The sequence below is a fragment of the Mytilus galloprovincialis genome, chromosome 3, assembly GCF_965363235.1.
Source record: "Mytilus galloprovincialis chromosome 3, xbMytGall1.hap1.1, whole genome shotgun sequence".
Taxonomy (NCBI): Eukaryota; Metazoa; Mollusca; class Bivalvia; order Mytilida; family Mytilidae; genus Mytilus; species Mytilus galloprovincialis.
The window spans coordinates 37,807,783-37,832,648 of record NC_134840.1 but is presented as its reverse complement, the minus strand read 5'-3'; the positions used below and the strand labels follow the sequence as shown (position 1 = coordinate 37,832,648).

The 24,866-nt window shown below is 30.0% G+C and overlaps 1 protein-coding gene across 9 annotated transcripts in view; it reads left to right on the top strand.

Annotated features, from left to right (window-relative positions):
• Nucleotides 1-24,866, top strand: part of LOC143067872 (serine/threonine-protein kinase D1-like) — a 79,155-nt gene that overhangs the window by 17,052 nt on the left and 37,237 nt on the right. For 3 of the 9 annotated variants that reach the window (XM_076241465.1, XM_076241461.1, XM_076241460.1), the window contains exons 3-12: nt 1,163-1,225; nt 5,184-5,315; nt 6,405-6,577; nt 12,409-12,637; nt 13,994-14,071; nt 14,839-14,971; nt 16,670-16,793; nt 17,297-17,374; nt 23,122-23,383; nt 23,809-23,922. In XM_076241465.1, coding sequence (XP_076097580.1) covers nt 1,163-1,225; nt 5,184-5,315; nt 6,405-6,577; nt 12,409-12,637; nt 13,994-14,071; nt 14,839-14,971; nt 16,670-16,793; nt 17,297-17,374; nt 23,122-23,383; nt 23,809-23,922 — 1,386 coding nt within the window. The remainder of the gene's footprint in view (nt 1-1,162; nt 1,226-5,183; nt 5,316-6,404; nt 6,578-12,408; nt 12,638-13,993; nt 14,072-14,838; nt 14,972-16,669; nt 16,794-17,296; nt 17,375-23,121; nt 23,384-23,808; nt 23,923-24,866) is intronic. The other 6 variants (XM_076241469.1, XM_076241467.1, XM_076241468.1 and 3 more) reach the window with 4 other exon arrangements.

The window sequence follows — 24,866 nt, the reverse complement described above, 5'->3', positions numbered from 1 at the left end:
TTTTTCATGATGAAGAGATAATGTTTGTGGCAACTTTTGAATATTGAATTACATTTTCAGTATTTTTCTGATAGATAGACTTAGTTGTTTACATTTAAAATTTACAGACAGTGGGATTATTATTTTTTTACATGATAAATTTGTAAACCTTCCCATATTGTTATGAAACTTTGACAGGCTATCTTCAAGACAAAGTCCTCATGAAATAGCATCTACAGAAAATGTTAGATTTTTAAAAAATTCTGTATTTTATTGATAAATGGACTCACTTTGTAAGTCAACATTATACTTGTACACTGACAGCAGCAATCCTAGGCGAGACACAGGGTTCTGCTGAAACCATTTAAAAATTTAGGTAGACTCGTTCTTCACTAATATATCAGTATATTTTTTGTAAAAAGTTTATGTAGAACCATTCTTCGCAATATATTTATTATATTTAATTTAGTACATTTATTTTAATTGTGTGTTTCAGATTTATACAAAAGATTATATTTGAATTAAATAGATCATCAAATGTAAATAGTTTGGTTTTTCTTTGTTAACAAATTAATATTCCTCGGTACATATACCGTGTCAAACATGAATTAATCAACTTACTGTTTGGATTCATTATCTTAAAGTTTATACTGTATGAAATTAAGAAAAAAAATGTATAAAGGGAAACTGTGACATATTATCAAAAATATCCCTTAGATTAGTTCATCAATATACCAGTGCCCAAACCATATCAACCATTGAATAGTCTAGACTAGTTCTTAATGAATTCAAAGGACAAGCAAAGACATGACATATAAATAAAAAAAAAATAAACATACATTATCAGTAGGAAGTCAACAACTAGGAAGAAAAAATATAAAGGGACAGCAACAAGCATAAACAAGCATACATGTTTTTTTTAACTTCTTTCATTTATGTTTGTCTTTCTTGTCATCAATCAATTACCATATAAGTAAAAACTATTAGACTACATGTACAAATGTAAATATCTTATCCCAGATATAGTATATAGCCTCAGGACATTAACCTCTCCGTTTTATATCATATTCTGTAATATCAGACAAGAAAACATTGAAACTTTCAATCAATTAAATCAATAATTAGACAGCAGACAAAGTTCAAAGTTCATCATGAAATAAGATTATTCACTGTCTTGTTGCAGAAGATGCATGCATTTTAAGGCGTAAAAGTGGAAGACAGAGAAAGATTCGATCAAGTATTTTTAGTGTGTTAACTTGTGTTCTCTTTCAATTTCTAGTTTGGTAACACATACTAATGGTATTCAAATAACATAGCTTTTCTTTAAACAGCACCACACCTAGATTTTAGATTTTAGATTTGGTAATAAATGCACCCTCTTTATGCTGTTTCTTTCACCCAGGGAAGTTTTAAAAAAATGTTTTAGTTTTGGTTGGTCTAAGGTTTGTAGTGTTTTATTTGATTTTACCTGCTTTACAGTATTAAGCAGTCATGATCTTGAAGTGATTACTACGAGTCCCCTCAAAAATATCTTTGCTTACTTAAACTTAAACAAGTAGAGCTAATTTTTGTCGAGCCTGCAACTTTTGTTGCAGAAAGCTCGACATAGGGATAGTGATCCGGCGGCGGCGGCGGCGGCGGTGTTAGCTCACTTCTTAAAAGCTATATATTTTAGAAGGTGGAAGACCTGGATGCTTCATATTTTGTATATAGATGCCTCATGTTACGAAGTTTCCGTCAGTCACATGTCCAATGTCCTTGACCTCATTTTCATGGTTCAGTGACCACTTGAAAAAAAAGTTCAGAATTTTTGTAACGTTGAATTCTCTCTTATTATAAGTAATAGGATAACTATATTTGGTATGTGCGTACCTTACAAGGTCCTCATGCCCGTCAGACAGTTTTCACTTGACCTCGACCTCATTTCATGGATCAGTGAACAAGGTTAAGTTTTGGTGGTCAAGTCCATATCTCAGATACTATAAGCAATAGGGCTAGTATATTTGGTGTATGGAAGGACTGGAAGGTGTACATGTCCAACTGGCAGGTATCATCTGACCTTGACCTCATTTTCATGGTTCAGTGGTTATAGTTAAGTTTTTGTGCTTTGGTCTGTTTTTCTCATACTTTATGCAATAGGTCTACTATATTTGTTGTATGGAATGATTGTAAGGTGTACATGTCTAGCGGGCAGATGTCATCTGACCTTGACCTCATTTTCATGGTTCAGTGGTCAAAGTTAAGTTTTTAAGTTTTGATCTTTTTATCTAATATTATATGCCAAAGGTCAACTATATTTGGTGTATGGAAATATATTATGATCTATATGACAGTCCCGCAGGTTTTATTTGACCATGACCTCAATTGCACGGTTCATTGGACAGTGTTAAGTTTTTGTGTTTTGGTCTATTTTTCTTAAACTATAAGTAATAGGTCAACTATATTTGTTGTATGGAAGCATTGTTAGCTGTACATGTCTGCCTGGCATGGTTCATCTGACCTTGACCTCATTTTCATGGTTCATTGGTCTTTGTTTAACTATCTTGTTTAATGTTAAGTTTATGTGACAGTTGTAATAACGCTTTATACTTAGGACTATCAACATAATATCAATGATTAGTAAAGAAGGCGAGACATTTCAGTGTGTGCACTCTTGTTGGTTTCCCTCATAACATTGTTCTCAGATCTTTGTAAATCCAAAACAGGTCAATTTGACTATTCATTTCAGTCAAGTGGTGATGGTAGCATGTAATTTTGACTATGCGGTATGGGCTTTGCTCATTGTTGAAGGCTGTACAGTGACCTATAGTTGTTAATATCTGTGTCATTTTGTCTATTGTGGAGAGTTGTCTCATTAGCATTCATACCACATCTTTTTTATGCCCCACCTACGATAGTAGAGGGGCATTACGTTTTCTGGTCTGTGTCTCCGTTTGTTCGTTCGTTCATTCGTTCGTTTGTTCGTCCGTCCATTCGCTTCAGGTTAAAGTTTTTGGTCAAGGTAGTTTTTGAAGAAGTTGAAGTCCAATCAACTTGAAACTTAGTACACATGTTCCCCATGATATGATCTTTCTAATTTTAATACCAAATTAAAGTTTTGACCCCAATTTCACGGTCCACTGAACATAGAAAATGATGGTGCGAGTGGGGCATCCGTGTACTATGGACACATTCTTTTTTTTTATTAAGTCAATTCATCTAGCCTCTTTTTATAGTAAATAACAAATCATCACTGAGAAAATTCTGATTTGTATGATAACAAATTTGAGATTGACATAAACTGGAGCGCCAAACTGATTGAAAAGTTTGTAACCAGCTTCTTATAGTAAGATATTAACTACATTGTATTTAAATTCTCTTAATTTTTGAAGGTTAAATGTATCAGTTGCTGAATAACCTATATTGCTTTTAATTTGCCTATGGATATTCTTTAAGCTTTCTGGTAATTTGGGAAATTTCAACAACAGTTTTGAGTCTTCCTAAGAGGTATCAAAGTCTCTATAAACAGATTTGTTAAGTCTTTTGTTCCATTGATTGATTAATGTGCTCACTTTTAATATAGTGGCTGGTCCTGGTCAGTGTAACTGGAAGAAAATCAAATGTTCAGACCAGTATATTGAATAAGATGGTAATTTATATAAATATTAACGAGTGATTGACTCTTATGATTCTGGTGTATTGATGAACGTCATATTATAATTTGTTTATGTGGGTAGTTATGTCAAAGGAAAAGTCTATAACATCTCATACTTATGATATAAATTTTACCATTATTAGCAAATAATAAGTATAAATCAAAATGTGATGCTATAGTTAGCCATACATGCAATATTAGTTATTTTTAGTAATTAAAACCACAAGAATTAGTTCCTAATTAGTTTTTATTACACGCCCATTCACTATTTACTATAATTATTTTCTATTAATCAACTCTCCCCCACATTTCCACATGTGTAAATTAACCTAAAATGGCCATGACTGAATTAGTTATATCATTAAAGTATGGTTGACACAACGCTCAATATGACTACTTTCTGTTTGAGTGTTTAATTGTTTAATAACTAAATTTTTAGATAATTTTGTTTGAAAACTACCATAAAGATGTACATATGAATTTACAGTTTATTATTATATGTGCAAAATAATGATTCTTGTGAAAAAAATTGATATATGACATTATTTTCAATCCTGCCTTTTATATTGTACTGTCATAAGCAGAAATAATACAGTGAAAAAACGTTGAAAGGATATTATTATAAGATTGAAGGTTTAAGACATAAACAAAAAAATTGGTAAAAATCTTCATTAAAGGGAAATAACTCCAGTAAAAAGTGGACTGACACCAGGAAGTTGTATATAAACATTTCAACAGCAAGGGCTACAGACCTGATAATAGAAACTAATTTTTTTCTTCTGATAATTAAATTATTTTACATAATTGCTGGCCTCCCAAGTAAACTATTTCAGTGCAATTTTATGTTGAGACTTCTAATATTTTTTTTTTAGGTTTGATGCCTGGTTTTTGTTTATTTCTTGAGCTCTGCATTTGACTTTTGATTCAAAGTTTACCTTCTGTCAAAAGTCCATTTTCTTTGTTTTTTTGTTATCACATCTACTGTTTCTTCGACTAACAATTGTAACTACCTTAAATTGTTTCTTAGTAGAGAGAACATTTTCAAATTATGTGCTATCTTTTATTTCCTTGTTAAGTTATAGAGGTCACCTTGTTGATAGCTGCACTGTGAATGTTTTGACTCGTCTGCAACATTTGTCTAAAATGTTAGGGTCAGACAGTGTAAACTATTTGAAGAAAGCTTTATAAACTTTAAGGTTGAAGATACTGCATTCCATGTTTACATATGCCTCATGATACAAAGTTTTCCTTAGATATTTTCATTGCTCAATGACAGCTTTAAATAACTGGATTGTTTTGTTTTCACTAATTGTCTTGCTCATTTGGAGTGAAAGCATGGAGATATATATAAGAAAATAGATCAGAATGTAGCTTTGCTTTATTTCAGGGGATTATAATAATTTAACTGGTCATGATCAAAATTAAAGACAGAACAGATAGTACAAGGAAATATATAAAGAAAACTATCACCTTTCATATTAAATGTAATATTCAAATTTTATTTTCATAAGTGTTGTAATGTGATCCATTACTTATATTTATCTATTTTATTTCTTGTTTTCTGTTGCAGCACAAACAACAATGGAAGACTTACAGATCAAGCCACATCTACTGTTTGTTCATTCCTACAAATCTCCACATTTCTGTGATTTCTGTGGAGAGATGTTGTGGGGACTTGTCAAACAAGGGCTGAAGTGTGAAGGTTAATAATATTATTGTCAATATTTAGAAAAAAAACATCTTCCCAAAAAACTGTATTTTTGTAGAAGTGGTAATATGTCATTATATATTTTAGAAGCAACGTTTGAGTTTATTTCTGTTTATGTTATAAATGAAACAGACAACTTACAAAGTATATTCAAACTTTTTTTCAAAGATCCTGGTGATATAGTATAGCTTACACACACCATAACCATAGACCACCAGTCTAGCATCGAGTATCCAATCTTCATTGTCCATTGTTTATCCACTTATAAAACTAGAAGGCTATAAAGTTTATATTTAAATCCCCTGGGTCTAATAATCTTGGATATAAAAGTTACTCTTCTTTTCTGGTTGAAAATCATAAATATTTATCTGGGTTCATTACAACAGGTGAAGTGCATGAAGTGAGGGAGTTTACAGTCTAATATTGATCCCCTCTGTACATGTCCAATGACTTGATGTTATTATGGTTATCAACCATGTTTCTAATTGTTAATTCTTACTACATCCGAAATACAATGTTTAAAACAATGCTTCAGTCAAAGATGCAGTATATACATAACTGTATAAATATAATTTTCAAGTTCTTTTTAAAATATATCCCAATTAAATATATACTGGTGTTTAAAGTTACCTTGAACAATATAAAAAATCTTTTTCTAAAACCACTATGTGTTAACTTTAAAAGTGACACAATTTTAGTGACTTTAAAATGTATTTGTAAATTCTTTAGCCCTCAGGTCAAAGATTAAAACTTGAAGTAAAAGTTGTAAAATTAACAAATAAGCTTGTTTTATACCTTTAACATCATTAGAAGTTTGCTTTATGAAACAAAACTAAATCTTTGGGTACCCAAATATGTTCATTAGCACTTGATATTCTATTCTGCTTCACAAAGTCAAGCCAAAAGTAAATTCCGTGCTGATTATTATATTTGTGAAAGGCCAATATATTTATTAAATTTTGATACCTTTTAATAAAATTCACAATCTTGTAATGCTTGATATTAAACCTGAACGGTCTCCTCTTTTCTATTCTAAAACTTCTTTTTCATAAATTGTGATGATACTGTATTATATTTTTGTAGGTTGTGGGTTGAATTTCCATAAACGTTGTGCCTTTAAGATTCCAAATAATTGCTCATATGACAGACAGCGGCGACCATCATCCAGTAGTATCACATATCCCAACCCAGTGCGAGAGAAATGTGACTCGTTAGCAGTGGAAGGCACAGCACAGGTAGAATCAGGAATACCATACGTAAGATATCCATATTACATTACTCAATGTTGTCATTTGTTGTAATGTGGATATCAATAGTTTGCATTATTCTATAAATAGCTTTCTTATATTATTTAATATATTTATAATATGAACATGTATTTCTGAAATCTTAAAAAAGGTTGTAAGGTTACTGACATAACAACAATTCATTTATCTTTATAAAAAAGAATGTGTAAGTAATCTTAGATAAAATAGTGAAAGAATATCAATTTAATTTTTGTTGTCAAAAGTTAGACTTACAAAACATGATTTCAATCATGTTAACAAGATTTAGCTATTACCGAAAAAAGGCTATTTACAGAAGTTGTATGCTTTGGGTATTTTATAGGTTGTTTTTAATAGGAAAATTTTATTAAATTTTGTATAGTTGTCATAGCTGCATATTTCCAAAGGGTTCATTTCTAGCTATTAAATTTCTGGTTTGTCCAAATTTATACTGAGCTAACAACATCCACATCACTATGAACTTCAATTTAAACTTTAGTGACAAGCTGTGCGTTTTGTTGATATCTGAACCTAAGATTGTTTATATGAAATTTTCCCCAAGTAGTCTCTTTGTAGAGACTAGAGAACATTTGTTTGCAATTAAATCAGGTTTTGAGAAGGTTCTGTTACAACATATGATATTTCTCTGTATAGAGTATCAAAAAAGTCCACAGTACATTGATGCTGCTGTGACCAAAACTCAATTTTACACTGTTGGGATGTAAACAAATTATTAGTTGTATTATTAAAGAAGAAAAGACTAATGCTTTTGGTATGCTGTTCTAATATCTTCCTTGACATGTACTTTGTCTAATTCAGTTTATCAAGTTTATCTTTTGGAAACTTAATAATCACTTCTCAAATTTTGCATATAACATCTTTTTTGCCACTTGTACTTATGAAAAACAGGTGAATGTAGGCAGGATAGAATTTAGTGGAATTGATTACCCAGGTTAAGGTTATATTCAATTGAAAATTAATATATTTTACATTTTGATACATGTAATCAAGATATATCTAAATTCATTTACTGGTATATGTCAAAGGTCAATTAGATTGTTCAGTAGACTAAGAATCCCAAGTGGTCAGGAAGTCAATCTAAGTGTAAACTCCTTCACCTTTAGTACAGTTTCACAATTCAATGATTTCAGATATTCCCCCGACAGACAGCTACTCTTTGTTTTATCCTTTTAAGCTTTTTTTGCTTTTGATGTTCTACATTTTTTATTTATTTTTTATAAAGTTAGATTTTATGTCTTTTACAGAGGTTTAAATTATCTTAAAGTTTAGTGTTGTGAATTCTGATGTTGTACTGATTGATCCTGATTAATGTCTTTGAGAGGAAATAAACACAGCAGTTAAAAGTAGGAAATGAATCTGTAGTATCATTCGAACAAAGCCATTATCTATACATCTTGTGACAATTGTTTAAACTTTTTATTTATTAAGTGAACAACTTATTTTGTTGTGTAATGGATAGAGCTCATGATAGATGTACAGAGCAGGATTTATACTCATATCATATTCTCATGCTCTTGTCCTGAATATACATTTAATTTGGCACTGGACCTTAAACATCCATCCATCAACATTGCCTTTTTTTCTATTCTAAAGTGAGACTGATCCAAAGAAGTTATGAATAGAATTAAGAGACTATCAAAGATCAACCATCAACAATAAATTTCCCAAAAACAAAAAACTACATTTGATAATCAATCCTTATTAAATAAAAAAAAAATTTAAAAAATCAAAGTTATTTACATGTTTGTCATTTTGTCCCTGATGGAAAGTTGTCGAACTATATTGGCAATCTTACCTTATATTCTTATTATATTCTATACTATGAAGTAGTAGGAATTTGACAAATAGAACGGTTGTGTTGAATTCAAGAATTAAAGTTTCTTCATAAAATACTGTTGCATCTTTTAAAAACCCCAATTCGTTAATGCTAAATGTCTATTTTAAAAGTAACAAATTCAATAGGCAATATTTTTAATCCTCATCACCAATATCATTGAGGCATATTTTAATCTATACATATATCCCAAATCAGTTATGTTAGTGTAATAAGGTCATTTTACATTTTCTTGTAATTATTAAGTAAATTATCTACCTGTTTTGAAACTATAATATTTATTACGCAGGATAAATTGAAACAAAAATGGTCCTTACACAAAAGTTGTCTGATGAAACAACATTACAAAACATTAATGTTTGCTATTTTTATTACCTTCTCTTCCCACCTGTATTGATCGTTATAAGGCCATGAGAGACAGCAATTACATGATGTTGACATTAGTCTGACCGTAAGATGTTTTCTAAGAACCTTGTGCAAGTCTTTTATAGCATTAACTATAGAATGTTAGGTAATAAAAACATTGGCAATTTGTCAATTTGCTGTGAATAATTTTACTTTGAAGTTTGAACATAGTATCTAACCCAGTGATAGACTGGGATAAAGCAGGTTTAGTTATCACTCCTCTCCATCTGAACAACATAGAAGTTACCGACTTTGTGTCTACAGTTTTCCTGCAATGTAATTAAATTTGCATTTGGATTTAACAAATTTAAGATTTTCACTTCCTATTTTAGAAATATTTTAATAATTTTTTATCTGAGTTTTCCTTTGTGCCAAACTTTGTTTGTCTTTTACGTGAAGGAACCCGTTGTTGTGGGTCTGTTTTACTGCACAAATACTTTTGGTACTCTCTTTTCTTGTTTCTGTTATTCATTTTATTTATTTAACATTTTCACGTCTTTTTAGCGTATGCATATGATACTTTTTGGCTTCTATAGACAGAGAAATAAATGGTAAAATTTAAGTTTAGCCAGTCAATTGAATAGATCTCCATGTTAATCAGGGAATCCCAACTTAATAGAAACAGAATGCATGTGAATCCAGATTAGTTCTGACTGACAGAACAATTGCTTTTTAAAAAAAGATTTGTGTTGAAATTGAATAATAAAAATTGTGCAGTTTTAAATTTTTTTCTGTCAACATGAAGTTCATGGTCATGGTACATTATGTAAAGTCAATACCAACATTGTAAATTCATATAAATGCAGAATAGTTTGTCAGTGATGTAGGATCATTAAGTGACCACTATCTAAGTTCTTAATTAAAGCAATCACAGTCTTGGATCACTAAAAGTGAAAGCTAGCTTACATGGCATTAATAGCTAGGTAGAAAAATCAATGAAATGATATTACAGATGGCTAGATATTGACTAAGTGTCTGTCTGTGTATTAGATCATTATTTGTCACCTGTTCTTCGAAGCTTAGACCAGGTGTTAATATCCATCATGATAATTAGTACGTGATTAGATCTAGCCAGGGGACAGACAAATGTCTCATCCATATATATATATAGTTTATAGATAATTGGATTTTAAAACATGTTTTGTTATATATAAAGAAAAGTAAAACAAATATTTTACTGGTATTGTTTCTTGAAATCAAGAGAAATTCCAAATGATGTATAAACATTAGATATTAATGATTTTCAGTAAAGATTGTCAAAGTAAACTTGCTAATTATATGAATTCTATACTCCTATCATTAAAACCTAAAATCATAATGGTAACTGATGTGGTTATTGATTTTGAAACTTTAAATTGGGAATGGTTACTGATTTAGTTACATTAGATTTAGAATGGTAACTTAACTGATCTCATAACTTTAAATTGGATAAATGGAAGCTGATTTTGTAACATTAGATTAGACATGGCATCTGATTTTGTAAGATTGAATTAGACATGACAACTGATTTTGTAACTTCAAAAAGGAGTGGTAACTGATTCTGTAACTTAAATTTGGAATGGCAACTTATTTTGTAACTTTAAAATTGGAATGGTAACTGAATTTGTAACTTAAAAATTAAGAATGGCAATTGATTTTGTAACTTTAAATTAAGAATGGCAACTTATTTTGTAACTTTAAATTAAGAATGGCAACTTATTTTGTAACTTTAAATTAGTAATGATAACTGAATTTGTAACTTAAAGTTAAGAATGGCAACTTATTTTGTAACTTTAAATTTGGAATGGTAACTGAATTTGTAATTTAAAATTAAGAATGGCAACTTATTTTGTAACTTTAAATTTGGAATGGCAACTTATTTAATAACTTTAAATTAGTAATGGTAACTGAATTTGTAACTTTAAATAAAGAATGGTAACTGAAATTGAATTTGTAACTTAAAATTAAGAATGGAAACTTATTTTGTAAAATAAAATTAGTAATGGTAACTGCATTTGTAACTTAAAATTAAGAATGGCAACTGATTTTGTAACTTTAAATTAAGAATGGCAACTTATTTTGTAACATTAAATTGGACATGGCAACTGATTTTGTAACTTTAAATTAGTAATGGTAACTGATTTAATAACTTTAGATTAGAAAGAGTAGCTGATTTTGTAACTTAAAATCAGAAAGAGTTACTGATTTTATAACTTTAAATTTGAAAAGGTAACTATTTTTTAAACTTTAAATTAGGAATTGTAACTGATCTTGTAACTTTAGATTAGACATGGTAACTGATTTGTAACATTAATTAGAGAAAGCAACTGATTTTGTAACTTAACATTAGGAATGACGACTGATTTTGTAAGTTTACAATAATAATATTGTAAGGATGTAGCTTCTTCATTAAAAATCTACCACCTCTTATGCCTAAATTCAATATGAAAAATTAAAAATAAAGGGATTAATGATAAAAAATAGCAGTCCATGTTATTTATATTCTTCCATTGTTTGTAATGATAACAAATATAGGCAACAAATCATAAAAATGGCAATAAATGGTTATATTATTTTATTATGCACAAGTTAATGATAGACATAACCTGTATTGACCTGAATAATTCTATAGATTTCCTATCTTTGGAATCTTGAACATTTGACATATCATGAAACATGAATTCTTAAAGATTTTTAATTCGAATAAAAGGTAAACTAAACCAATAACATTCTCAGCAAAATTCTGTAATTGAATTTGAAGATAAACTGAGGTTTTTTTAGAAAATCATTTTCAAATATTTGCAGTGTCTTCTTGATGAGGAAATCATTATATTTTCATAGAAATACTGCAATGATCACTCATAACTTGAAATGACTGAAGTTTCACCTGACAATTACAACAAGTAATTGAAACGATTTATAACCTGAGTTCATGTTGCAAAAAAACCTGCAGAATATATGACAATAAAATTAGCATATAACATTCCACCAAATTAAATGAAGACATGCCAACTTACCAAACCTTTTAATGACATTAATATATGCCCAGGGGTTTGCAAAAAAAAAAACTTTTATCATATGCTTTTTATGACAAATAACCTTTCCGGCTTGAATATTTAGTTTGTTAAACCCTAAGCTCTATATGTTTTTGTTGTGTTTTCAATTTTCAAATATTTATGCATCAACTGTAAACTCTGGTTTTTCTTGGCATTGTTGGTTTCCTTATCATTACCAATAGAGCTGAGCTATCGCACAAACTTCTTTATTTCTGAACTCATTCAAGTTTTGATAGTGAAACATTGGGCAAAAACTGGATAAATTGTACTTCTCTTGTTCTAAACTCAGTACGATATATTTTATATATACATAATGATCACATTTCAGAGCAGTGAATACAAAGAAATAGTTTTAATTCAAATGATTACCTTGAATTTGTTTGATAGATACTTATGTTTCTGAGAACCCCACATAATTATTTAGCGTAAAAAGGAAACTATGCAATATTTTTTTTTATTTATTTTGATCACATGTGTTTTTAATCATAAATAAATTTTGTTTTTGTTTTTAATTTTTTTAATTTTAGGCACTTATGGTCTCTGGCCAACCATCCTTGTCTTTGAGTTTAGGAGGAGATGCACGCAGTAATCGTTCCAAATCTTGGAGTGGCCGACCAATTTGGATGGAAAGAGAGGTCTTAGGTCGAATTAAAGTGCCTCATACATTTGTTGTGCACAATTATACAAGGCCAACAATTTGTCAGTGGTGTAGAAAACTTTTAAAGGGCCTGTTTAGACAGGGAGTACAGTGTAAAGGTATGTATAAGACAAGTACTTTGTATTTATTATTAGTTGTGCGATACCAATTTTCCTGGATTTTCGGATGAAAGGTAAACCTTGTTCTTATTAAAAGTGTTCAACATGTTTATTTTTTTTTACTAAAGGCTTAAATGAAGACATAGCCAAAACCATGAAATTAAATATTATTTAGAATACATTTTTTCTTCAATCAGCAAATATATTAGTATCCTCGAAAATAAATAAATGGTCAGTAAACAGAATGTCAGAATGATTGGTTGAATGATTGTATGTGCTAGTCATTATATGTTGCCATTGCCGAAGGATACAAACAATATTTATAACTGATGTACAAATGTATACTCTATTGATAGATGCCATGGGATGAGTTTTTTAATTAATGGGATTTTTTGTTTAGTAAGTATAGGATTTCATTCTGTCATGTACAATTAGATATTGTATTGTCAATAATCTCAAGATTATATTTCACTACATATAAAATTAGTGAAAATGAATATATATAAATACAGAGTGGTGGGTAATTGTAAAATCATGTTATATCCAGCATCGATTATGCTGAAATAGTGGTCATTCTACTTAAGAAAAGATAGAGAAAGGCATTCTGAGGTCACAACAAAATTCAAATGCAGTCTTGAAAAATGAAGATATGTAATATGTTGAATTTTATAAAAATCTATAGAATGTTATTGCATTGAGAATTTTTTTCATGTCCTAATTAATTAAGATTTTTTCCAATGCAGATAATGAAGTTTTCTTCATTTACAAAAGGGGTACCCTGGTAGTCATTTTATCAATTTGTCTTCAAAGAAATTGTGAAAGGTATGATGGACATGCTGTTTCCAGAGACCACAACAATATCAACAATTTGTGAAAGTACTGTGTATTCATTTGTTTTCATGTTTAACAATTTTTGTGGATTGTGGAACTATTCCTTTTCATGGATATTTGATTTCATGGGTTTACCAAAGGCTGCAAACCAATCTATAGAAACATTTATTTTGTCTTCACCTATGAAATTCACCACAATTAGTATCCAACAAATAATACTGAATCTAATTAATTCAGTTTAAGGGTAACTACTAATGATAAGTCAGTGATATTATTCAGTTTGCAGTTGTATTAGCATTGGCAAATCTCATTTCCATTGAGTCTGTCAAAAATATTTGTCAACTTTTCTATAAAAAAAAAACCTAAAAAAAAAAACATTGAACAGAAGGACCTCAAAATTAGTCAGCATTATCGTTTCATATCTATTTGAATCAGTTCAATTTCCTTTATTTTATTATTTGTTTTAAACTCCTCACCTGATGTCTCATACATAATATTGTAACATGGAATTCATTTTATTTTCAGATTGCAAGTTTAATTGTCACAAAAAATGTGCACCACAAGTTCCAAAGGATTGTGCAGGGGAATTACCAAAAGTGGGATGTAAGTTATTAATAGCTTCAACATTTAAGAATCAAGAAAATAATGTTCATTATGTAACATTAAAGAATCAAAATTTTCATAGTCCATGAATGATGATTGAAATGTATATACAATGATGTGGTATGAGTGCCAATGAGACAACTTTCCATCCAAGTCACAATTTGTATAAGTAAACCATTATAGGTTAAAGTAAGGTCTTCAACACAGAGACTTCACTCACACCAAACAGTAAGCTATGAAAAATGACTAGTGTAAAACCATTTATATTGAAAAACAAACTATCTTATCTTTAAAAAAAACAAACAAGAAACACTTATGAACCACATCAACAAATGACAGGTTCCTGACTTAGGAATGACACTTTGATTCCGATTTGTTATTTCTCTTATAGCTATAATTTAATTTTTCAAAATGATAATTTCTAATTAGACAAATTAAAAAAAAGCACTTTTTATCTGACTTTCAATCTCATGATAATGAATATAAGTCAATACTGAATTGGATCAAGCAATGTTATTTCAATATTTAATTTTGTCCATTATGATGAGGTTGTTGTTACATTTTCATCGGAAATGAAAAAAAAATGAAAAATAGAACATAGCATAAAATAACCCATTCTTTGAAATCTTTAGCAGTCTTTAAACAAAAAAAAATGACAAATATAAAAACATTAGGTGTCTGAATCTGAATCTGGTTTGGAGGGGGTTGGGATGCTTTTGTCTGTGCAGCTGAATTTTGATTAAAACAGTGATTATTTCTATATTCAGTGAGCCAGGAACAGAGTATAACATCTGAAATGGATGGCTCTGTTGATACTAATTATACAGATATACAGGAGGATGAAATGCCTCTTCAAGAAGAAGATGATGAGGACAATACTCAACAGAAACCCCCTCTTAGGTAATAAAAAAATATCATCTTGTTTGGGATCCTGGGCCAGTTGACACTTAATATGGTCTCAATTATCCTACAGGATCCTTAGTGTTTATTTTCACTTAAAAATTCAATAGTGCTGCCAGGGTTAAAAATTGCCTCTATAGGTTGTTACCTAATTGCTAATGTGCCTTCCTTAAGTATTGTTCAAAAGAACAGCCTCAAATAGATTATGTATTTCCAAAGGACAATTATATTTTTACTGAAATTGATACTCTCTTTCATAATTAATTATCATATATATTCCTAACTATAATGATAACTCATACATACAAAAATATATACAAAAACTGTGGGTTTAAATATGCGGACCTTGCCTTGATTTACAAAATCAACGTGTCCCCCATTTTCAAACATGAAAACTGTTGGAAAATTCAAATTAAATTTACTGATTATTTTCATGAATCCACCAGCTGCTACTTTTTTCATGAAATTATGATGATTGAATAATGAGGCAAGACCATCTTTTTTGTTTTTAATGTGAACCGGTTTTTGTCGAGCCTGTAACTTTTGTTGCAGAAAGCTCTACATAAGGATAGTGTTAGCTAACTTCTTAAAAGCTTTATATTTTAGAAGGTGGAAGACTGGATGCTTCATACTTTGTCTATAGATGCATCATGTTTCAAACTTTCCGTCAGTCACATGTCCAATATCCTTGACCTCATTTTCATGGTTCAGTGACTACTTGAAAAAAAAGTTAAGATTTTTTGTAATGTTAAATTCTCTCTTATATAAGTAATATGATAACTATATTTGGTATGTGCGTACCTTGCAAGGTCCTCATGCTCCTCAGACAGTTTTCACTTTACCTCGTCCTCATTTCATGGATCAGTGAACAAGGTTAAGTTTTGGTGGTCAAGTCCATACCTCAGATACTATAAGCAGTAGGTCTAGTATATTCGGTGTATGGAAGGATTGTAGGGTGTACATGTCCAACTGGCAGGTTTCATCTGACCTTGACCTCATTTTCATGGTTCAGTGGTTATAGTTAAGTTTTTTTGGGAGAAGACTTTACAAGTTTGATTAACTTGTGTCTCATCCCTTTTGCACATTTACGCAAATAAAATATGTTTAAACTAAAGTTAAGTTTTTGTGTTTTGGTCTGTTTTTCCTTTACTATATGCAATAGGTCTTCTATATTTGGTGTATGGAATGATTGTAAGGTGTACATGTTTAGCTGACAGGTGTCATCTGACCTTGACCTCATTTTCACACTTCAGTGGTCAAAGTTAATTTTTTGAGTTTTGTTTTATTTTTTCTAATACTATATGCAATAGGTCAACAATATTTCGTGTATGTAAATATTTTATGATCTATATATGTCAGTCGCGCAGGTTTTATTTGACCTTGACCTCATTTTCACGGTTCATTGCTAAGTATTAAGTATTTGTGTTTTGGTCTGTTTTTATTAATTTATAAGCAATAGGTCAACTATATTTGTTGTATGGAAGAATTTTTAGCTGTACATGTATGCCTGGCATGGTTCATCTGATCTTGACCTCATTTTCATGGTTCATTGATCAATGATTAGTTTTCTTGGTTAATGTTGAGTTTATGTGACAGTTGTAATAAAGCTTTATATTTACAACTATCAACATATTATCAATGATTAGTAAAGAAGGTGAGACATTTCAGCGTAAGAACTCTTGTCTTATTTATTTTCAGTCCTACACAAAGCAGTAACATTCCATTAATGAGAATCTATCAATCAGTCAAACACACCAAAAGAACGGGATCAAAGGTTATGAAAGCAGGGTGGATGGTTCACTTTACTCAGAATGATCAGCAGGTATACTTTATTTTCATTTCCAGAAAGAAGAAATAGCTTACATGTACAGCATGCATGTTTACTTAGCAATTATGACATCACAGTTCATTACATTCTCAAGATTCTTCAAGAAATATGCAAACTTAAAAAAATGTAAATATCTTTGACAACACTCCCATGTGACCCTTATTCAATTATATACAAGAAATTTGTATTTTTATGTTAAAAAAAGCCCCATTATTTGGATATATCTGATGTTTTATTAATAACACATAACTGAGAGGGTGGTTGAGCAGATTGTTAACCAAAGAAAACATTGGTGGTCAACAATGGCAAAAACCAACATTTACTATCTCTATCATGAAATGAATGCATACTAAAAAGACCAATTTTTCTTACTATGAAAATTAGTTTCCTTGAAAATGTTACCATACATTATGTGACTTCAAGAATTTACGTAAAACATGCATTAATTTTTCAATTAAAATGTAATATTCTTAATTTTTTGTTTCCATATCTTACAGAGGAAGAGATATTATTGGAGATTGGATTCTAAATGCATTACATTATTTCAAAAAGAAGACTCGCCGAGATACTACAAGGTACGATAACTTATTCTAATGCAATATTGTTTATAACATTCATGTTGATTGGATAATGTAACAAGTTCTCATTGCATTAAGTCACAATTGATTCTATGAAAAGTAAGCACAAGCTCAGACAACATATCACAAATTTCAAATGTATGATTTGATGTTGATTTCTGTCAGTTTCATTAGAATAGAGATAACAATATTGTATTTTAAGCTCCAAAATTATCAATTGGTGATTTGATGGTTGCAAAAACCTGTTTACTGGCTCAGCTTATGAATGGCTTGTAAACTTAATTTGAGACCATCAAGTCACCAATTGATGTCCTCTGAGCTTAACATTCAATACAGTCATCTCCTATACTACAAGGTTAAGTAAAGCTTAACATTCAATACAGTCATCTCCTATACTACAAGGTTAAGTAAAGTAGAACTTAACCTTCAATACAGTCATCTCCTATACTACAAGGTTAAGTAAAGTAGAACTTAACCTTCAATACAGTCATCTCCTATACTACAAGGTTAAGTAACATTCAATACAGTCATCTCCTATACTACAAGGTTAAGTAACATTCAATACAGTCATCTCCTATACTGCAAGGTTAAGTAACATTCAATACAGTCATCTCCTATACTACAAGGTAAAGTAACATTCAATACAGTCATCTCCTATACTACAAGGTTAAGTAACATTCAATACAGTCATCTCATATACTACAAGGTTAAGTAATGTAGAGCTTAACCTTCAATACAGTCATCTCCTATACTACAAGGTTAAGTAAAGTAGAACTTAACCTTCAATACAGTCATCTCCTATACTACAAGGTTAAGTAATGTAGAACTTAACCTTCAATACAGTCATCTTCTATACTACAAGGTTAAGTAAAGTAGAACTTAACCTTCAATACAGTCATCTCCTATACTACAAGGTTAAGTAATGTAGAACTTAACATTCAATACAGTCATCTCCTATACTACAAGGTTAAGTAATGTAGAGCTTAACCTTCAATACAGTCATCTCTTATACTACAAGGTTAAGTAACATTCAATACAGTCATCTCCTATACTAGTACTACAAGGTTAAGTAACATTCAATACAGTCATCTCCTATACTACAAGGTTAAGTAACATTCAATACAGTCATCTATACTACAAGGTTAAGTAACATTCAATACAGTCATCTATACTACAAGGTTAAGTAACATTCAATACAGTCATTTCCTATACTACAAGGTTAAGTAACATTCAATACAGTCATCCATACTACAAGGTTAAGTAACATTCAATACAGTCATCTATACTACAAGGTTAAGTAACATTCAATACAGTCATCTCCTATACTACAAGGTTAAGTAACATTCAATACAGTCATCTATACTACAAGGTTAAGTAACATTCAATACAGTCATCTATACTACAAGGTTAAGTAACATTCAATACAGTCATTTCCTATACTACAAGGTTAAGTAACATTCAATACAGTCATCTATACTACAAGGTTAAGTAACATTCAATACAGTCATCTATACTACAAGGTTAAGTAACATTCAATACAGTCATCTCCTATACTACAAGGTTAAGTAACATTCAATACAGTCATCTATACTACAAGGTTAAGTAACATTCAATACAGTCATCTATACTACAAGGTTAAGTAACATTCAATACAGTCATCTCCTATACTACAAGGTTAAGTAACATTCAATACAGTCATCTCATATACTACAAGGTTAAGTAATGTAGAGCTTAACATTCAATACAGTCATCTCCTATACTACAAGGTTAAGTAAAGTAGAACTTAACCTTCAATACAGTCATCTCCTATACTACAAGGTTAAGTAATGTAGAACTTAACATTCAATACAGTCATCTCCTATACTACAAGGTTAAGTAAAGTAGAACTTAACCTTCAATACAGTCATCTCCTATACTACAAGGTTAAGTAAAGTAGAACATAACCTTCAATACAGTCATCTCCTATACTACAAGGTTAAGTAAAGTTGAGCTTAACATTCAATACAGTCATCTCCTATACTACAAGGTTAAGTAACATTCAATACAGTCATCTCCTATACTACAAGGTTAAGTAATGTAGAACTTAACATTCAATACAGTCATCTCCTATACTACAAGGTTAAGTAATGTAAAACTTAACATTCAATACAGTCATCTCCTATACTACAAGGTTAAGTAAAGTAGAACTTAACCTTCAATACAGTCATCTCCTATACTACAAGGTTAAGTAATGTAGAACTTAACATTCAATACAGTCATCTCCTATACTACAAGGTTAAGTAAAGTAGAACTTAACCTTCAATACAGTCATCTCCTATACTACAAGGTTAAGTAACATTCAATACAGTCATCTCCTATACTACAAGGTTAAGTAACATTCAATACAGTCATCTCCTATACTACAAGGTTAAGTAATGTAGAACTTAACATTCAATACAGTCATCTCCTATACTACAAGGTTAAGTAATTTAGAACTTAACATTCAATACAGTCATCTCCTATACTACAAGGTTAAGTACAGTAGAACTTAACCTTCAATACAGTCATCTCCTATACTACAAGGTTAAGTAAAGTAGAGCTTAACATTCAATACAGTCATCTCCTATACTACAAGGTTAAGTAATGTAGAACTTAACATTCAATACAGTCATCTCCTATACTACAAGGTTAAGTAATGTAGAACTTAACATTCAATACAGTCATCTCCTATACTACAAGGTTAAGTAAAGTAGAACTTAACATTCAATACAGTCATCTCCTATACTACAAGGTTAAGTAACATTCAATACAGTCATCTCCTATACTACAAGGTTAAGTAAAGTAGAACTTAACATTCAATACAGTCATCTCCTATACTACAAGGTTAAGTAAAGTAGAACTTAATATTCAATACAGTCATCTCCTATTCTACAAGGTTAAGTAATGTAGAGCTTAACCTTCAATACAGTCATCTATACTACAAGGTTAAGTAAAGCTTAACATTCAATACAGTCATCTCCTATACTACAAGGTTAAGTAAAGTAGAGCTTGATAAATCGAAAACACAGTACTAATAAATTACAGCTCTGTGATAGATAAAAGATTGGTACATTTCATACAAACACACTACAAGGTTAAATGAATTAGAGAACAGTTAATATCATACAAACATACTACAAGGTTAATTAGAGCACAGTTAATATCATACAAACATACTACAAGGTTAAATGAATTAGAGCACAGTTAATATCATACAAACATACTACAAGGTGAAATGAATTAGAGAACAGTTAATATCATACAAACATACTACAAGGTTAAATGAATTAGAGAACAGTTAATATCATACAAACATACTACAAGGTTAAATGAATTAGAGCACAGTTAATATCATACAAACATACTACAAGGTTAAATGAATTAGAGCACAGTTAATATCATACAAACATACTACAAGGTTAAATGAATTAGAGCACAGTTAATATCATACAAACATACTACAAGGTTAAATGAATTAGAGCACAGTTAATATCATACAAACATACTACAAGGTTAAATGAATTGGAGCACAGTTAATATCATACAAACATACTACAAGGTTAAATGAATTGGAGCACAGTTAATATCATACAAACATACTACAAGGTTAAATGAATTGGAGCACAGTTAATATCATACAAACATACTACAAGGTTAAATGAATTGGAGCACAGTTAATATCATACAAACATACTACAAGGTTAAATGAATTGGAGCACAGTTAATATCATACAAACATACTACAAGGTTAAATGAATTAGAGAACAGTTAATATCATACAAACATACTACAAGGTTAAATGAATTAGAGAACAGTTAATATCATACAAACATACTACAAGGTTAAATGAATTGGAGAACAGTTAATATCATACAAACATACTACAAGGTTAAATGAATTAGAGCACAATTAATATCATACAAACATACTACAAGGTTAAATGAATTGGAGCACAGTTAATATCATACAAACATACTACAAGGTTAAATGAATTGGAGAACAGTTAATATCATACAAACATACTACAAGGTTAAATGAATTAGAGCACAATTAATATCATACAAACATACTACAAGGTTAAATGAATTAGAGAACAGTTAATATCATACAAACATACTACAAGGTTAAATGAATTAGAGCACAGTTAATATCATACAAACATACTACAAGGTTAAATGAATTAGAGCACAATTAATATCATACAAACATACTACAAGGTTAAATGAATTAGAGAACAGTTAATATCATACAAACATACTACAAGGTTAAATGAATTAGAGAACAGTTAATATCATACAGACATACTACAAGGTTAAATGAATTGGAGCACAGTTAATATCATACAAACATACTACAAGGTTAAATGAATTAGAGCACAATTAATATCATACAAACATACTACAAGGTTAAATGAATTAGAGAACAGTTAATATCATACAGTTAATATCATACAAACATACTACAAGGTTAAATGAATTAGAGCACAGTTAATATCATACAGTTAATATCATACAAACATACTACAAGGTTAAATGAATTAGAGTACAGTTAATATCATACAAACATACTACAAGGTTAAATGAATTAGAGAACAGTTAATATCATACAGTTAATATCATACAAACATACTACAAGGTTAAATGAATTAGAGCACAGTTAATATCATACAGTTAATATCATACAAACATACTACAAGGTTAAATGAATTGGAGTACAGTTAATATCATACAAACATACTACAAGGTTAAATGAATTAGAGCACAATTAATATCATACAAACATACTACAAGGTTAAATGAATTAGAGAACAGTTAATATCATACAGTTAATATCATACAAACATACTACAAGGTTAAATGAATTAGAGAACAGTTAATATCATACAAACATACTACAAGGTTAAATGAATTAGAGAACAGTTAATATCATACAAACATACTACAAGGTTAAATGAATTAGAGAACAGTTAATATCATACAAACATACTACAAGGTTAAATGAGTTAGAGCACAGTTAATATCATACAAACATACTACAAGGTTAAATGAATTGGAGCACAGTAAATATCATACAAACATACTACAAGGTTAAATGAATTAGAGTACAGTTAATATCATACAAACATACTACAAGGTTAAATGAATTAGAGCACAGTTAATATCATACAAACATACTACAAGGTTAAATGAATTAGAGAACAGTTAATATCATACAAACATACTACAAGGTTAAATGAATTGGAGCATAGTTAATATCATACAAACATACTACAAGGTTAAATGAATTAGAGCACAGTCAATATCATACAAACATACTACAAGGTTAAATGAATTAAGAGCACAGTTAATATCATACAAACATACTACAAGGTTAAATGAATTAGAGCACAGTCAATATCATACAAACATACTACAAGGTTAAATGAATTGGAGCACAGTTAATATCATACAAACATACTACAAGGTTAAATGAATTAGAGCACAGTTAATATCATACAAACATACTACAAGGTTAAATGAATTAGAGCACAGTGAATATACAAAGATAATACAAAGTTAAATAAATTAGAGCTTGGTTAAGATCATGCAATGATGCTACAAGGTACAATAGTTGAGAGTTTTGTTAAGTTCATTCCATTATATACATATCAGATACCAAAATGTAAAATGACATAGTGCTTTGAAAATTCATACAAAGAGAGTTTACAGTTTCCTTTGATTTTGTAGGAGATTCCCTTATCACATATAGTAAACATAGAACCAGCCAAAATACGACCAAATGCAGACCCAAACAAAGGACCACATGTTTTTGAGATGAGGGTTAATTCCACAGTATACTTCATTGGTGAGGACCCAACTTTTGGAGGCAGAGAAGGGGATATTGTTGCATCTCCTGAAAGTGGTGTTGGATTAGAACAAGCCAAGTATTGGGAGCATGCTATCAGACAGGCACTGATGCCAGTAACACCAACATCCAGTGTTGTAGGAAGTAAGCTATCATTATAACACTTACTACAAGTCATCCCTTATATGTTAAATGAATAAGTGCATTATTTGGAAAATACTTGATCACCAAACTTTAAATGAAAAAAATGAACAGCATAATCAAAAGCAGAAATTGTTAATAAATCTTCTTTGAGAGGTTGGCTAGTGTTAAAAGAAAGTTGATAATAACTAATTGCTTGGTGCCATACAAAGATACTACAGTTTTATAACCAGAAAGGCATTGCAAACAAGAATAAGTGCAAAATGACGATTAAATACCTGATCTCAATAAAATGAATGAAATTGTTTCTATACATTATTTTTTCATGATTATATGAGATACCATTTCTTCACTGACATGATTGACTTTCCAGATTTGGTCTTGACTTGCTTATAATAACGTGTATTTAATCCGTATGTTACTTGTAGATACATCCTCAGAGAATGGTATGAACAAGGAAGAAGAACAAGATATAAGTCAGCTATATCAGATATATCCTGATGATGTATTAGGCTCAGGACAATTTGGTATTGTATATGGAGGTATGATTAACACAAGAATAGTTGTGAAAGTTCTTTTCTATGCCCCATTTATGGGCATTATGTTTTCTGGTCTGTGCCTCTGTCTGTTCATCCGTCCGTCTGTCCCACTTCAGATTAAAGGTTTTGGTCGAGGTAGTTTTTGATGAAGTTGAAGTCCAATCAACTTGAAACTTAGTTGAAACTTGATCCTATGATATGATCTTTCTAATGTTAATGCCAAATTAGAGATTTTCCCCCATTTTCAAGGCTCACTGAACATAGAAAATGATTGTGCGGATTTGGGGCATCCGTGTATTTTGGACACATTCTTGTTTATCACAGAAAATTAGATTTTCTATTACACATGGTATATTGGTTGATTCTTTCTTATTTTGATATCTGTTTTTTTTTTCTAAAATGCTGCCATCACATTGAAATGAATGATTAATGCCACATCTGAGTTATTGATTTTATTGTCTTAAAGCTTTTTGCATTGTCTTTATATCTGAATATATAAGTAGATGAACCATTCTTGTTTACTTTACCCTGAATTTAATCCTCAGTAACCATTGCTGTTCAATTTTATGGCACCTGCCTATGCTTATGCTTAAATCATGGCATATTTGGCAAATGTTTTTTAAAACCAGTTTTTTTGTGGATAGGCGGTACAGATGGTGGATATATTATTCATATTTTATAATAAAAGGTGAAAAGGAAATCTTTAATTGCGTGTTTAAAATATAACATGATATTTAAAATCATTACAGTTTAACATAGTTCTTTTTTCTACAGTTAGGGAAGTTAAAGGAAATGCTCTTCCTGTCTTTCTGTTGCATTCAATTGATTTATAACAAATGTCAATAACATCATCAACATTGTTATAAAACCAAAACTCATAGAAAAAATATTTGAATGGTAAATGGAAGATTTATGAACATGCATTACCAGAGAACAGTATTACTTGT